General features: G+C 30.0%; 1 protein-coding gene across 2 annotated transcripts in view; it reads right to left on the minus strand.

Moving 5' to 3' along the window:
• Positions 1–12547, minus strand: part of LOC107436622 (protein jagged-1b) — a 47491-nt gene extending 34944 nt beyond the window's left edge. Inside the window, exons 1-6 of one of the 2 annotated variants that reach the window (XM_087152602.1) lie at positions 11734–12547; positions 7127–7181; positions 6115–6360; positions 5509–5569; positions 2989–3122; positions 1635–1754 (exon numbers count right to left, since the gene is read on the minus strand). In XM_087152602.1, the coding sequence (XP_087008728.1) occupies positions 1635–1754; positions 2989–3122; positions 5509–5569; positions 6115–6360; positions 7127–7181; positions 11734–12075 (958 nt within the window). In that variant the 5' untranslated portion in view covers positions 12076–12547. The remainder of the gene's footprint in view (positions 1–1634; positions 1755–2988; positions 3123–5508; positions 5570–6114; positions 6361–7126; positions 7182–11733) is intronic. The other variant, XM_087152601.1, reaches the window with a different exon arrangement.
• Positions 12548–16915: the final 4368 nt, after the last annotated feature.

The following is a 16915-nucleotide window of genomic DNA, read 5'->3' on the forward strand; positions in this document are numbered from 1 at the left end:
AAAAGTAATGTTCTTAAAAAAAAACATGTAAAAAATGATTAAACAACTGGAAAAGAGTCTACAAAATGCTCCCTAAAAAAACCCTAATGAATGGCGTAGAAAAGAAATAACAACCAAAAATGCAGAAAAAAAAATTTATTCGCTAGCAAAATGACTCTCTATTCATAAAAAATCATCACTCAAAATTCATAAAAAAATTATTATTAAAAGAAAAAAAGCTAACACATGGCAAAAAAATTAAATAATGGCATAGAAAAGAAAAAAATAGATGTAAAAAACGCAGAGAAAAATAATCCGATTTCAAAACGCTCTTAAAATGAAAAGTATCACTCAGGATTAATAAAAAAATGATTAAAAAAGGGTAGAGTGTTAAAAAAATGTAAAACAAAATTTTAAATAATAGTGTTGAAAGAAATTAAACAAAAAACATTAAAAAAATAATAACTTCCAAGCAAAATGCTTTTGATATGAAAAATATCACTCTAAATTCTTAAAAAATGGAAAAAGAGTGTAAAATATGACAAAAAAAAAAAAAAAAAAAAAAGGAAAAGAAAAGAAACTTGAATAATTACATGAAAAAGAAAAAAGCAACCAAAAATATAAAAAAAATGCGAAAAAAAGTAATTCAAAAATATACCTTCAACATGACAATTATCACTCAAAATTCATAAAAAAAATGATTATTTAAAGAAAAAAAGCTAACACATGGCAAAAAAATTAAATAATGGCATAGAAAAGAAAAAAATATATGTAAAAAAGGCAAAGAAAAATAATCCAATTTCAAAACGCTTTTAAAATGAAAAGTATCACTCAGAATTAATAAAAAAAAATGATTAAAAAAAGGGTAGAGTGTTAAAAAAATGTAAAACAATATTTTAAATAATAGTGTAGAAAGAAATTAAACAAAAAATATTAAAAAAATAATAACTTCCAAGCAAAATGCTTTTGATATGAAAAATATCACTCTAAATTCTTAAAAAATGACTAAAAAATGGGAAAAGAGTGTAAAATATGACAAAAAAAAAACAAAAAAAAAAAAAAAGAAAAGAAAAGAAACTTGAATAATTACATGGAAAAGAAAAAAACAATCAAAAATATAAGAAAAATGCGAAAAAAAGTAATTCAAAAATATACCTTCAACATGACAATTATCACTCAAAATTCATAAAAAAAATGATTGAAAATTTAGGAAATGACAAAAAAAGACTATTAAATAATTACATAGAAAAGAAAAACAAGCAACAAGAAAAAGTTATTTCTAACAACGCTTTTTAGATGAAAAATATCACTCAAAGTCAAAAAATGATTAAAAAAAGTTAAGAAAATGACAAATTTAACCTTAAATAATGACAAATGAAGAAAAAAAAAACGAATACATAAAAATTCGAAAAAAGAATGCATTTATCATCAATATCCTATCACTAGCAATAAGTTATTCTTTTGAGGCAAAATAAAAATTTGCATTAATAGGTTTCTTATAAAAAATATTTAATATCTGTCTCTTAAAAAATACAAAAAATATCAGGTATTTTAATTGTTTGTCAAAAAGAGATACTCTTCCATAAAAATATTTTTGGTTGAAATAATAACACGTTTGAATTTCAATTATATAGAAATACATAACAAACTATTACCTATTTCACAGTTAGTTCCGGAAAAACCTTGAGAGCACGTGCACCGGTACGCATCCGGAGCTATATTTTCACATAATCCAGAATTTTGACAAGGATGATGATTTCCACAATAATTCAAATCTAAATAAATACACAAAAAATAACTTCTTATCACATTTCATTCCATACAATTAAACTTAAGAAAAGAACTAATCGTTCATTTTATCATAACGTTGGCTGAAGTTTTTACAATAAATCTGTGGGGATCAGTAGTTATCGGTCAACCTTCATCTGTGAAAATGAATCGAGTTAGCACGTCTAATATACTAGTGAATTGGAATTATATTTTTGTAGTAGTAGATACACTACAAATCTTATGGAATTTAATTTTATTTCATAACCGATGATGAACAGTATTTTTAGGTTTATGACTATCAGTGCTTAACTCCGTAGCCTTGTCAATTTAAATGATCCCACAAGACTCTTGAATCGTTCCAATCGCCTCGGTAACTGTCGAACATTGAAAAAAGATTTTGGGGCAAAAAGAGCAAGCGACTAAGCACCTCTTAGTGGAGGAGGGTGTTAAAATGCACTGTTTATCATAAATTAAGGAAAAATAGCGATAAAACTCTCCCCGAAGTTAGACAATCAAAGTGAAATTTGATATATGCTGTTAAATAAGAGTTACAACGTTAGGGGCGCTGCAATGAATGACGTCATTTGTCATGAGCATAAAATTGTATGCTTGATCGTAAGCCTGCAAATTTTACTGTGTCTGAAATTAGAACTTTGAGATATCTCATTCGTGACCCGAAATGGAGATTTCTTTTCTTTTTTTATAACCGTCGATGAACAACCGAAACAATTTTTGGGTTTACCACTACTCGTGTTCAACTCCGTAGCCTTGTCATTTTGAATCCGATTCAGAAGACAAGGGAACTCCTGGATCAAGTATTGGGAGAAATTTGCCTTCTTGGAGGACTTTTTGCGGTACATGGAGAGGAAGACCACGAGAACCTCTCCCACGTTAGCCTGAGGGCAAGGGGACTCTAACCCATGATCACTGTGGTCGGTGCAAGCCGGATGCGGAATTCGTATCAACCAGCCACCGCCGGGATCGAACCCTGGTTCACCTCGTTGGAAGGCGAACGCTCTATCCCCTGAGCTATCGCGGCTCAATGGATATCTATTGGAATACTAGAGTCGAGGCTGATAGAAGTAGAATTCTGCGGATCATAGACTTGGGCAACCATCACAGGTTCGGCATCCAGAAAGACGACGCGCTTCAAAACATCGTGGATTCCAAATTTTTAAAATTCGGGTAAGAAATGCAAAACATTCCAGGACTGTTGTAAAAGACAAAAGATTATAGTACCTTGATCGCACATGATGCCTCCCCAATTCACTTCGCATATGCACTCCCACGGATTTCCACTGCAGTAGCCATGTTTGCATCCCGGATAAGGGACGCACCTGTCACACAACTCAGATTTCCATCCATGTCTGCACCTGCAAGCATATTGTACGAAATACTTCATATGGACGACACACATTGAAATGCATTGTTGAACACTTTCCATTATCTACACTATCTAGGGCCAAAAGTATCTCGTGGTCTGCTAGTTTCTGTGGTTGGAACTCTGAGCTGAAACTCTAATGGCAATATTTCTGCCCATTTTCTCTTCCAACTGCTCCATCGAGGCTTGACGAAATGGGTGTTTCTCAGAGCATACCGTAGAACACCTTTTGGGGACAAAAGATGCCACTACAAAGCACTCACTTCAGCTGAGATGGAAGTCCTATTCAAAAAACTGATGGAACGACTTGTGCAGATGGATGCAAAAGGGGGCATCCTTCACCATAGGGTGTCCAGATAGTTTTGGTCAGATAGTGTATGGTAACAGCAAAAAAGGGCTATTTTAACACTGCGTTAACTTTAGAACAGTGGTTATCAACTCGCCCCCCTCGAAGCCTTTTTTGGGGCCCGAGAATATATTAGTTGTCATTTTTTGCGAACAATTTTCGTAAAAAATCTATATGGGTTTAAATTACTTTTCTTTGTTAAAAACAAACCTAATTTCTTAATATCTGTGAAATTTAACATACCACAACGGTACAAAAAAAATTTATTTCTCAGGTAAAAATCTACTTCTTATTTTAATTTGTAATTCAATATTTTTGTTTTGTTCAACTTGATAAAAAACTGATAGTCATATTTAATGTTCCTTCTAACATAAAAGAGTCCTATATAAAATATTGATAAATGGGATGGAATCTGTTAAACATTCCAAATCATGGGTTGCAAAGGATGTTTCATATCCTTCCCCTATGTACGTGTTTCACAAAATACTTTTACCTTCTTCAGCATTCATATTTAGATTGAAATCTACCGTCCTTTTTTTTATCACTTAAATAAATATTTTTCCTTTATATAAGTTATATTTCATTCATTTTCTGTTAACCTAATGGATATCTTTGTGAGGGAAACTCTACAGATGAATGTTGGCGTCGATGGAATTTCGACCACTTTCAGATGAGCTAGAGCACTCAAAACAGTTTTCGAAGTCACAGTCAGATTCAATCATTTTCTGTATTCCTCAAGCCACTGAACTTATCACGATATTGCTTTTAAAGAGAAGTTTTTGTCAAACAAAATTTTCCAACTACTTTAAGAATGACTATAGTACTCAAACTTAAACTGAAGCTCTAGAGGCCGAATTAAAATTTTTTTGTCGGCAGAATGTATGACGAAACTAGTGCGAAAGGAAACTTACCACAACGATCACTTTCTGATGAACTAGAGCTCTCATGTTTTGAGAGACCCTCTGCGCTGGACGACAATGTATATTGGAATGCTTTCCAAAACAATCAGAATGAATCACCCTATCATCACAAAGCGCTGTTAAAAATGTCTTTCCGAAAAACTACAGTATTCAAATCTCATTCGGTACCAAATTAAATAATAATTATTTAACGACAATTTTGTCACAAGCATTACAACAGGAAATAGTCAATCAAAATTTCAACTAGAACATTTTAAATGGAGCTCTGTACTGTTTCCTGCACGCAGAACACCAAAAGGATTCTTAAATGAAGATCAAAAATGTCCATCATCAAATGTTGGAACTATCATGAACCGTCCCAATGTAGGGATTGACCCCCCATCCTTCTCTTGATGGTGAACAATTATACCATCATGGAATGAAGGAAGTTGGTTGGCATATCAAAAACATAATGGAAAATGTTGGAGGACCATCTAATGATGTTGGACCCTCGTGAGACACACATCAAAATTGTTTGACTTGGTTTGCTTCTTAAATCTATTTGTTTTTGTTAAAAGAATAAAATAAATATGTGCTGCTGCAATATATAAATGTGAATTGTAAAACAATTTTAATGTAGTAACCAAAACTCGAAAAATCACTTCGCATTCGATGCTAATTTTTCTCAAGTTCCAGAAATCAGTATTTTAAACGTAGGCTTAAAAAAGACAATCTAATGTTTTTTTTTATAACCATCGTTGAACAGCCGACCCAATTTTATTGGGTTTACGACTAGTCATGCCTTGTCATTTTGAACCCGATCCAGAACACAAGGGTCAAGTATTGGGAGAAATTTGTCTTCGTAGAGAACTTTTTGAATGGAACTCACCCGTTACATGGAGACCACGAGATCCTCCCACGGTTAGCCTCACGGCAAGTGAACTCTAACCCGTCTACCACTGAGGATATTTCACGTCAGCACTGTGGTTCGTGCAAGCCGGATACGCAATTCGTGTTGACCCGTCATAGCCTGGATTCGCATCATTGGAAGGCTCTATCCCCTGAGCCATCCCGTCTCTCAATCTAATGTATGCAATCATGAAAAGATAAGAAATTTCCTCATCCATACTTACAGGCATTGCCCGGGCTGTTCACAGTATCCATGTTCAGCATGACACCCTTCTTTACACACAGCTGAAAAAACAATATTCATTTTTAGACAGTCATGACATTGTTCAACAAGTGAAAGCCATGAGAGATGGCCATTGCTCCAAAACAGCATAAATGTTCATTTTATTTAAAAAGAAGTGTGTAAAAAAAAGCGTGGAAGCATGTCAAAGTAAATCTCCATAAAATACAGGGCCAAATGATTAGATGTAAAATCATTATTATCAGGTAAATATTATGCAACTTATGTGTCTGATCTGTAATATAAATTCGACGATCGGATGAATTAGACGATATATAGAATATTTATTATATCAAGCTATTACATTAATTAGATCGAATGATGAGTTTTAATAATGACTTGTTTTGCACGATTATATTTGAACACGATTCGTGAGATATCAATGCTATACAGGAGCGTAAACAAGCATCCGAGTGAAAAAAACTTTTGATAATTTTACATGGAATGCGTCTAATAATAATATGGCTGTATTCAATGTTCTAAAACAGCATTTTATTTAAACTTTGCAAAAACCATGTCTCCAAAAAATGTATAATAAAAAAAAACTAACCTTGTTCACAGGTCTCCCCCTTCCATCCTTCTAAACATATTTTTTCTCCCTTCTCGTCGCAGGTGTAATGTCCGAACTTGTCATTCCTTGCCTTACAGAATACTGTACAGGTGCTGTTGTAATAATAAGGACCGCACACCACTCTGATACGGAAATTGATCTTGGCCGCACTACCCCTATAAACTAGTGTATGCCATTCTGTACTGGGTAGAATTATTCCAGAATATACTTTGCGTTCAATTATTCCTGAAAAAGAAACATTTCCAATTAAAGAAGTGAACACTTAACGACCTTCTCGGGTCCGTTGGGGCCGCTTGACAGTGATGTACAGGAACTCATTAAAAATCAAATGTAAATAGGTGTGCGAATTTTACACTTTATTTAGAAACATTTTCCCCTGTGGTTATAGCGAAACACAAAATCATGTAAATGTGTCACACATTTGTTTGTCATTGGCACTCGACCCTTTTATTGACTTATAAAAAATTCGGGAATGGAAGACTTTTGGAAATTTATTTTTGAAATTCCAGTGTCCATTAAGACAAATATCTTTTTAATAAAATTGCAATGCGTTTGCTGTTGGACCACCCAACGTAGACTTTTTATAAAATTAAAAGTTCGTAAATACCGAAATGACTGAAAAGTATTTAGATGAAGTCAATGTTGTATAATTTTATCAGTCATCAATTTTATTAAAGTGTGCTTATTTTTATGTTAGAGAATAGATAAAATAATTTAAAATACACTAAATTAAGATCTTTTAAACTTGGAAAAGGAAAGATGTTTTAGACTTCGTTTTAATTTAGCGAAAACATTTTAAAATGATATAATTCTTATAAAAATTTCAATCTCAATTAAGGGCATTGAAATACATTACTGGGAAACAAGAAGCTGTCGTAGATTTAAACAAACACGTACACAAAGTTAAATGTTTTTTTTTACACCCTTTCCAACCCATAAAATGTCTTAAAAGGGTTTAGTAAAAAAAAAAAAAAAATGTTTTTTTACTTACGGAAAGCATTTTCATTCACACTATCCAATGCATCCAATATGAAAGTAAATGATCTCTGAAATATTTAAAAAAAAAAAAAATATCACAAATGAATATTTACAGACATAACATTTCAACAAATAGTTTATAATCGGGTTTTCGAATTGTAAAACTTACATCTTAACCCCTTCCCTTAACCATATTAAAAAATAAAATAAATAAACGTACTTTTTTATTTTATTAATAAATACAAGAAGCTAAAACGAAACACAATTTACAAGTTCTAAGTTGAAATTTTAATTTTAATTAATATGTGTAAAAAAAGCAAACAAACATTTAATTTACCATCACGAGTTAGCTAGGGAAAATGAGAAAAGTTAAATCACAGTTCTTATGATAAACACTCAAAGTTCCCAAAAGCCAGTGAAATGATTTTAACCGTTCATTCAGCAACCATCGTCCCATAATCTAACAGAAAAACTAACAAAGAAGACCGGCCTAGTGATAAAACAGAACACATTCTGGAGATATTTGCAAGTTAACTCGGGACATTTTAGGCCACCAAAAAAAGATTCAATATTGAACCTTTTACTATAGGGAAACCTTATACAGTCAGACCTCGATATAAGGTCACCCTAAGGGACAGCGCAAAAGTGACCTTATAAGCGTGGTGACCTTTTAACCGATTCATTAGCAGTTCGTAACTAAGCACGTAAATAGTACACATTAAGACTTTTTAAAAATGTTAATACAAATGAAAACGATCAGCCATAAATTAAATGTTTAACTCAATAAATTTTAACAGAATTAGTTAAGAATTAAAGAAAGTTAGATTTAAAAAAAAAAGAAATTAATTTACAATAAAGCTGTTTACAAATTTCCTCAAAGTGCACATACATACATTACACCTTACCTTACTTAAAATAATCATTTATGCAGGTCTGTCTTGTTTTTGGTTTCATTTTTTGAACAATATTTCTAGATTTTGTAACTTCTCAAAATGTTACTCAGCTCCCTCATGATTTGTAAAAAAATTTCGTATCACATTTATTGAATTGGAGGTTTCCACATGGGTTACAGCTACAGTCTCAGGATCACTGTCGTTGTCCTCACTGTCCACAACTTGTGAAACGATTTCAGAAATTGTAGCTTGTTCGTTGGCTGCAACATTTTCCTAGAACTCGAAAGGTGTAATTGCCTTGTAAGGAAGTTAAATAGGCTTTTGTTAGAAAAGAACTTCCCTCGCTTCAGATAAAAATGACCTTATAAGCGATAACAATTTTTAAAACTTGACCATTTATCCAATATTTTGTAACAAAGAATTCCTATTCAGTGAGCCGGGACTTTGGAAAAGTGACCTTATATGCGGATGACCTTCTATCAAGGTCTGACTGTAATTATAGGAAAACTAGAAATTGTTTTAAAAGTTGAGCCACATCTCAAGTTGTTATCCGTCGTATTAATTTTATGGAGGGAGGTGGAACTTTACTATGTAGAGAGAGGATTACAAATCGTTCAGATTTAGTAAGTATGAAAAAGTTCTCTTCTCTATGCACAGTTGTGGCGTAACTACCACTACAAATATTAAATACCACTTCACTAGTATATAAGACATCTTGAGGTACCTTTTGATAGATGAAGGTTCCCCACACTGTCTAAATTCGCACTCCATCTTCAATACTCAGGTGACTTTATTGTTTGGACTTGTCTATCAACTGATTAGACGATATAAATTTGACGATATAGAATATTTATTATATCAAGCATTATACTAATTAGAACAAATGATTACACGCACTGTAATAATGACATGACTAGATTATATGCAATATTTTTATATTTAAACATACATATTCGGAAGATTTTTTTTATAGACTTCATATTTGTATTTATTTTCATTACAATACACGAACGAGTGAAGACCTGTTAAAGCCGATTAAAAACAATACAATTATAATCTTGCATTACGTCTAATAATTTGTCCAGAATGTAAAACATTTTACTAAACACTTTTTATTACGTTATTTGGAGATAAAATTTGCCTGAAGCTATAAAGTGCAAAGTATATTTAGAAAAAAGTTAGTTCACACTTAACAAAAACATTGTTTAATCCACCTTAGATTTCAACTTGAGTTGTGATTTTCATTACTCGAGGGGTACATGAATAAGTGCTGTCGGGTTCATTCAATAGTACACCGCGAACATAATTTTTGAGGGGGGGGGGGAGGAAGTACTTACAGATGTTCTGGGAAAAAGGACAATAAAACTAAAAACGTATCGTGTCGAGTCAAAGTAATTTTATCAGTAGTATTCGCCTCTGCTGTCATCAAAAATCACTGGACGTTTTTTTTTCTTTTTCTTTTTTACTCTTTTTCAAAAGAAAACTTAATTCGCCATTTAATGAAAATTAAAATGATCTGTATCTTTTTGACTAAAGTTATTGAACAAAGTTTGTTTAAAAGGGGCAAAAAAATAATTTTTCTTTCTGATTGTACTGAATGAAATTCGTTGAACTATCGTTCAAATTTTTTATAACTTTAACACTAAACATACCAACACTTAATATAATACCTGTCAAATGACCGGGCTTTATGCTTCTTGATTGAACGTATGAAATATGGATGTTAGGAAGGAAATAAGCTAAAAAACACTTTATTATAATTAAACAAAACACAGAGAATAAGATTTTTTAATTCAACCCATTTTTTGCATGTATCCATTGTACATTTTCCGAAAACATATTTCTTCTAATTATTATTTTTGCTATATTTATACTTATAATTATAAGAATTATAATTTTTTATAATTATTCTCATAATTAATATTATTTCTTCTCAGAACTTGTGCTGTTTTGACTGTTTCGACATTTTTCTGGGTAAAAACTTAGTTAGAAATGATGTAAAGCTATCTCCATTCGAAAACAATAGCATGTTTTGTAATTAGTCAGCTGTTCTGCATCGAATAATATTGAATACAGTATATTTTTAATTCTTTTAACAAGATTTAATTCTTAGCTAGCTGGCAATAATTTTCTTCCATTGAAAATTTAACAATAATTTAAAAAGGAATTTTATTTTGAAGGAAAACATAAATTAAAGTACTGGAACAATTGATTAGTATATTAATGGAAAAGTAATATACCTGGTATCGTAAAGAATAAGATTTTGAGAAATGCTAAAATTTAATTAAATAGTTGGAAAAATAATTTTGCGAAACAAGCACAGATTTAACAAATTTATTTCAAGATTAAAACGGTGTATAAGACGTTTCGAAAGATGCTTCAAAATGTTGACTACGTATTCGCATTAATAATTATAAAATATATATAATGAAGAAATTAAATATTCCAAATAAATGCATACGTTTGTTTAAATTTATTATTTACTCTACGCGCGCTAAATTCCTCGTAAGTTAACCACACATAAAGATTAATCGTCCCATTTAAATATTTCTTCATTGTCGCCAAATTATTTTTTTAAAAATAATTAATTTTTCTCGACTTCTACCAAATAAAAACTGTAGAAACTTTAGATTTTGCTATAGAAAAATACGTAGATGGTATAAAAGCTTCATAATTCATCTACAATTAAACAAAATAATAATTATTAAAAATTATTTTTTGCTTGAAATTATCTTCGGGTAAATGGGTTTTATGAGTGAGTGCATTTTTTTAAATTGCTCAATTATTTTTAAAAATATGACTAAAAACGCAAAAAGTAAAAATAACATTAAGGGGTCCGAACTTCATAACAATGGAACATAATTTAACCTATTACATAACATATATTATATAAATATAGAATATTTATTTTATCAAGTATTATATTTGTATATTATAATAATTAGACCCAATTATTAGACTGTAGCTTTTTAATAATGGCATGTTTTGGACGAGTGGCTTTTTTATTTAAACATACATGTCATGGGTTTTTATTCAAGACTTCCTTTTTGTATTTATTTTTAACGTATTGCAAAACAATGTAAACCCATTGATATACGAACGTAAACAAGTGATAAAATAATTTCAGCAGCGGAAAAACAATAAGGCTGTATAGAGTATCACCTGATAATTAAGACTTTGCAAAGAATCTTAGAGTGCGTGTAATAATTTGACCAAGGACTGTATATATATAAATTAGAAATACATATATAAAAAATATATATATAAAATAAATATATAAAAATGTATAAATAAAAATATATATAGAAAAGTATATATAGAAAAATATATATAGAAAAATATATATATAAAATAAATATATAAAAATGTATATATAAGAATATATATAGAAAAATATATGTATAGAAAAATATATATATAAAAATATGTAGAAAAATATACATAAAAATATGTACAGAAAAAAAATATAAATATATATAGAAAATATATGTAGAAAAATAAGTATAGAAAAATCTATATAGAAAAATGTGTATAGAAAAATACAGCTCGAAAAATATATATAGAAAAATATGTATAGAGAAATATATATAGAAAATATATATAGAAAATAAGTATAGAAAAATATGTATAGAAAATATGTATAGAAAATTATATATAGAAAATATGTATAGAAAAATGCATGTAGTAAAATACATAACAGCAATAAAAATCATGAATGAACTCTTACCGTCCACCTGAATGTAAAAGGTAATTTTAGAATAACTTCTTTGGAGGGTTGAGATTCTACAGAAAATGAATTTGCAGCCACTACTTCAGTAGACTGATTACCAAATGTGCAGACGCCACTTGTTTTCACATCAGTTTGGTATTCTTTCAGACAAAGTCGGAAGGCAGTCTTACAGGGCAATGGACAAGACCCATCGTCCGAGCGGAAACCACCGCAGCAAGAACCATCCGCCACCTCACCCCTGTAGTTATGTATACTCAAGATTTGTAGTTCAAATGTACCGAGGGCTGAGGATGAAGGCGGTAACATCACCAACAACAACAACATCAAAAGATAGTTCATCTCATATGCAATGAGGAAGGTTTGAAAACATAATCCTTTGGAGAAAAGTTACTTTTATAAAATATTATTTTTTATTCGAAAGAGTGAGTCATTTTTATTCTTTTTTTAATTTTAAGACTTCAGCAAGTGTTATCAATCCATTTCATGTCGTGTTATTTCAATCCATTTCATGTCTATGGCATGTTAAGAATGTCAGTAAGCTACAGTACAATTTGCCATGCCGCCCTATTCAAACATGCCATGTGTATGAAACTAACCAGCTGTCTTTTTTTTAGGAATGGTTTCGAAAATACTCCTTCAAAATGAAATGTAATATAATTTAAGAAATGAATAGGAATGAAACTATTCTAAGAGAATACGCATGGCATTGGCTATATTAATAGTAGCGCTATATTAAGTCACATTGCAAGACTTCATAATAGTTGTGAAAGTGAAAAACGTGTAGTGCATAGTGCGGAATGAATATAAAACCGGTGATAATTTCGAGCAAGGTGTATGGTGGGGGGTTGCTGTAGAAATAATTGTCAACGATCGCCAAGCTTCCAGAGATTCTTTTGTCGCTGTATTGGGGGGGGGGGGCGGGGATGGTTTTATTGGAGGGGGGTTGGGGAAGTTTGTGGTGTTCGTAGAGTTCAATGGAAATTCAATAGACCTTCTGTGAATAAAGTTTAGAAGAGTGTAATATATCCAATGATATTCCGATTTTTTTTCTTCCTCTGTTAGCAAGTTATTGTAAAAAAAAATTATTCTATTTCTAACGATTAAGATAATAAGTAGAGAGTGTTTTTGCTGCGTACAGTGTATTTTTTCTAAAATATATATTTATTTTTTCTTTGCGTACTGTTTTATTTTTTGTGTTATTTATTTCCTTATTTGCTTATTTATTTATTTATTTATTTTTTACTTTTATTTTATCTCAACAGAATTTTCTTAATTCTGTAGAATTTTGATTTATGGATTATTATGAAATCAAATTTTTTATGGTTGGAAAGTCGTGGAAAAAATTATAAAGTCCATTTCTAAGACGTATAATAAAAAGTGTATGCAATATTTTGGCTTGAAATTAATAATTTAATATTTTATTCGCTTATTAAATGTTTTATTTATTTATTATTTTATTTATTTCTAAATAGAATTTTCTTCATTCTATAAAATTTTCTTAATTGATTTCCCAATTTTGTACAATAAGCAAGTCATGGAAAATAAATTATAAGGTCTAAAAAAAGAGGAAAGAAGGAAAAGTTTGTTTTTTGTGGAAATAAGTCTTTCTGCCAAACATTTTTTTTTAAAAAATTGTTATTATTATTTATTTATTAATAATTTTGTTTCGTAAATCATTTAACTTCATTAAGTCATTTGTTTTCAACAATTTAATTTTATAAATAAATGTTTATTATTCTGTTTTATTTGTTAGTGTTTATATTGTTTTATTTTATTTCGTTATTTATTTATTTTGCTTTCAAAATAAAGGAGTTTTTTTTCTTTCGATAGAGCTTTTATGAAGTATTTTGCAGTAAAAAAAAAATGAAGACCTGATTAAGAAACTTTTTGCGAAAAGAAATATTTCTAATGCATACAATATATATTTTTTAATTTACTATTATTTATTTTTATATACATTTTCCTTATTTTCATTAGTTTTCCTTCTTTTTTTATTTTTTTTTTATGTTGAGGTTATCATGTTTTCACTATTACAAATTCTCTAAACTTGAAGAAATACCGTGAAATATTGCAAATAAAAGGTCATTTAAATGCATATTTTAATAGCTGAAAAGAGTCATTCAATTTTTTTTCCTTCCTTCTAATGAATGTTTTCACTAATATATTCCAAACTGTCATTCCCTCGATACAACCCTTTGCGAGAGCTCTTTTAAATGTAGACAGTCAAACCCCGCTATAGTGAACAACTCCCGGATAGAGTGAACAAAATGTTTGCTACACAGTCTTATTTTCGTGTGGATCAAAAAAAGAGTTTTTTCTGTCTTCACTTTTTAAGAAATATTTTTGAAATGTCTACTTCAAAATAAATACAGATTTTTAAAACCATCAATGTAGCAACAAGCATATTTTCTTGTTTGCTTCATTACTGAATGGATTCAGCATTCAAAAAAGCCTCCATCTTCCTCCATCTGGACAAATGCTTCAAGTCAAACTGAGTGAGACTACTTTTCTGCTGACAGGTTTAAAAAGCGAAATAATTATCGGAGGAAAAATTATCGAAGAGTCAGGAAATGTTTCCATATCTAATGTGGGCTCATCAGCTAAAGAAAAAAAAAAAAAAATTTTTTTTTGTTCTTGTACGCAAGACGATGAGTCATAAAAAATAAAACACATTTTTGTTGCTTTAGTTTTCAGTCATTTTTGAATTTCATTTCATTAGTCATTTATTTAAATAATATTTAATAAAAAGGGGGAGTTAGAAACCATTAGTTAAATTTGGTTGTGGAACGGATATAACGAAGTCTCGGTTTTAGTGAATCGGTCCCTTGAAGGTTCACTATAGCGGGGTTTGACTGTATTTATTATTGAAGGGGGAAAAAAAACACTTAGGAAATCAACGATGTCACTGAAATAGTATTTTGAAACAAAAATATTATAAATTCAAAAAGCATCGTTTAAATAAAATTGACGTAAAGTTCTAATAATTTGTAATGATCGTGGATTATATATAATATGGCTGTATTTGCATAAACTGCTCCTATATCATAATCAAATCATCCATTTTCAATATTTTATGTTACGATTTTAAAACTATTCATGGATTAATGCATAAAAAAGAAACTTTTTAAAGGAATTTGAATGAAAACCCTCCCTTTTCCGTTAGAAAACTGGTAATTATTTTGATTGACAACTGTTCTTTACAATCAATATCTTAAAAATGCCTCAAGTATGGAATAAGAAAAATTAAACGCATTCAAAACTTCAAAACGAAGAAGAAACGCAAATGATAATCACCAAAGCATGGGGGACAGAGAAAAACAACAGATCTTAAATAGTTCAGAGTCCTAATAGACTGAATTCATTTCCTTCAGCAGGTTTCGATGCTTCACGCCTCGCTTTCTTCAGTAGTAGTTCGGATTCCTCGAATAGTATTCGTTTTCCTTGATTACGTATTAATTTGCAGCACCCATTCAGAAATTTGTTTATCTTAAGTTTCGACAATTGAAACATAAATGCTAAAAGTCTAAAAGAAAAAAAAAAAATTATTATTTTTAAAATATTATTATAGAATCATTAATTTTGTCTTTTCTATATTTTGAACCATATCATGGGTTAGATAAAAAAATAAATTGGTTCAATATGTGAAATTCTTAGTTGTAGTTTGATAGACAGTTTATATTATATAGTATACTATATATACTATACAGATATACAATTATATGTAAAATTTTAATTACTCAGGTGATACAGCGCTTTATTGTTTTTAAGCTGACTGTTTCCACTTGTTTACGTTCGTGCATCAATAGGTTAAAATAGACGATGTATAATATATAAATTTGACGATAGGATAAATGAGACGATATATATTATATAAATATAGAATATTTGTTATATCAGGTGTTATACTATTACATTAATTGGATCGAATGATGAGGTAGTGTTTTAATAATGACACGAGCTTATAGGCAATACTTTTATAGTTAAACATGCATGTAATGGGTTTTTATTCGGGAGATTTTTTACATAGACTTCCTATTTGTATTTATTTTTAACGTATTGCATTACGATGTTCACCCATTGATACGGGAGCGTCAGCAAATGCAAACCGGTTTTGTCCGAGTAAAAACAATACAGCTGTACAGATTATCACCTGATAATTATAATTTTACATAGAATCGTCTAATAATATGGCCAGGGACTGTACGATATAGTTATAGGGGAGAGTGGGGTCAATTGTAACAGGGTACGATTGTAACAGAGCAAAAATTTCGAGTGTCGGGTTCTAGATTTGGTTCCTAGGTGGCGCACAAGGTGTATTTAATAAATCTACATGTACACCCCTGATGGCAACCACTTTTATGTACTTTTGAAAGAGTTACATCACAAAAGATATTTTCACGCCACGCAAGTACTTTTTTTGGTATTAGAATATTATATTGTAACAAAGTAATTTTGTTTAAACAAATAAAAATTAGTAACCGAATATGTAAGTGGACACTTTAATTAACATTTCAATAAAAAAAAAGATTAGTTTTGCTAATTAACTAGCATTGTTTTTAACAAATGAAGCTGAAATGGCGTCTTGGGGACAATTGTAACAATAAGTAAAGGGACGATTGTAACAGCTGAAAATAAATAATCTTATGTTTACAAACCATTACTTAACTCTTTAAGAACCACCAATAGTTTCCTATAGCATTTATATTATGTTGCATGTGCATTATTTTATTTGTCACCTTTCACAGCATAAATTAAAATTTTTAACCCCTTAAAGTTAAAAGTTTAACCCTTTCGGTTTCTGCTCATTATTATTTTTACTCCTAAAATATCACTACTATTTTGATCAATAAAAAAATATATCACAACTATGATAATATATATAATTAACTATGTTTTAGTTGAATTTATGAACTGTTACAATTGACCCCGTAAGTGGGGACAATTGTAACAACTGCACGACTGTCAAAAATTGTTAATAACTAATATAATAATATTTAAAATCAGGTATTTATTTTTTTTTCTAGTAGAGGATAGTCTACTTTACTCGTCTGTCAATTAATACTAATAATATATTGGATTTTTTGTTAGTTAAAAATAGTTAAGTAAAAAATGTTACAATTGACCCCACTCTCCCCTACTATATAGTATAGTTTGCTATATATTATTAATACAATGAATA

This window comes from Parasteatoda tepidariorum, chromosome 1, assembly GCF_982258835.1.
Source record: "Parasteatoda tepidariorum strain Cologne lab strain chromosome 1, Ptep-v5.0, whole genome shotgun sequence".
NCBI lineage: Eukaryota > Metazoa > Arthropoda > Arachnida > Araneae > Theridiidae > Parasteatoda > Parasteatoda tepidariorum.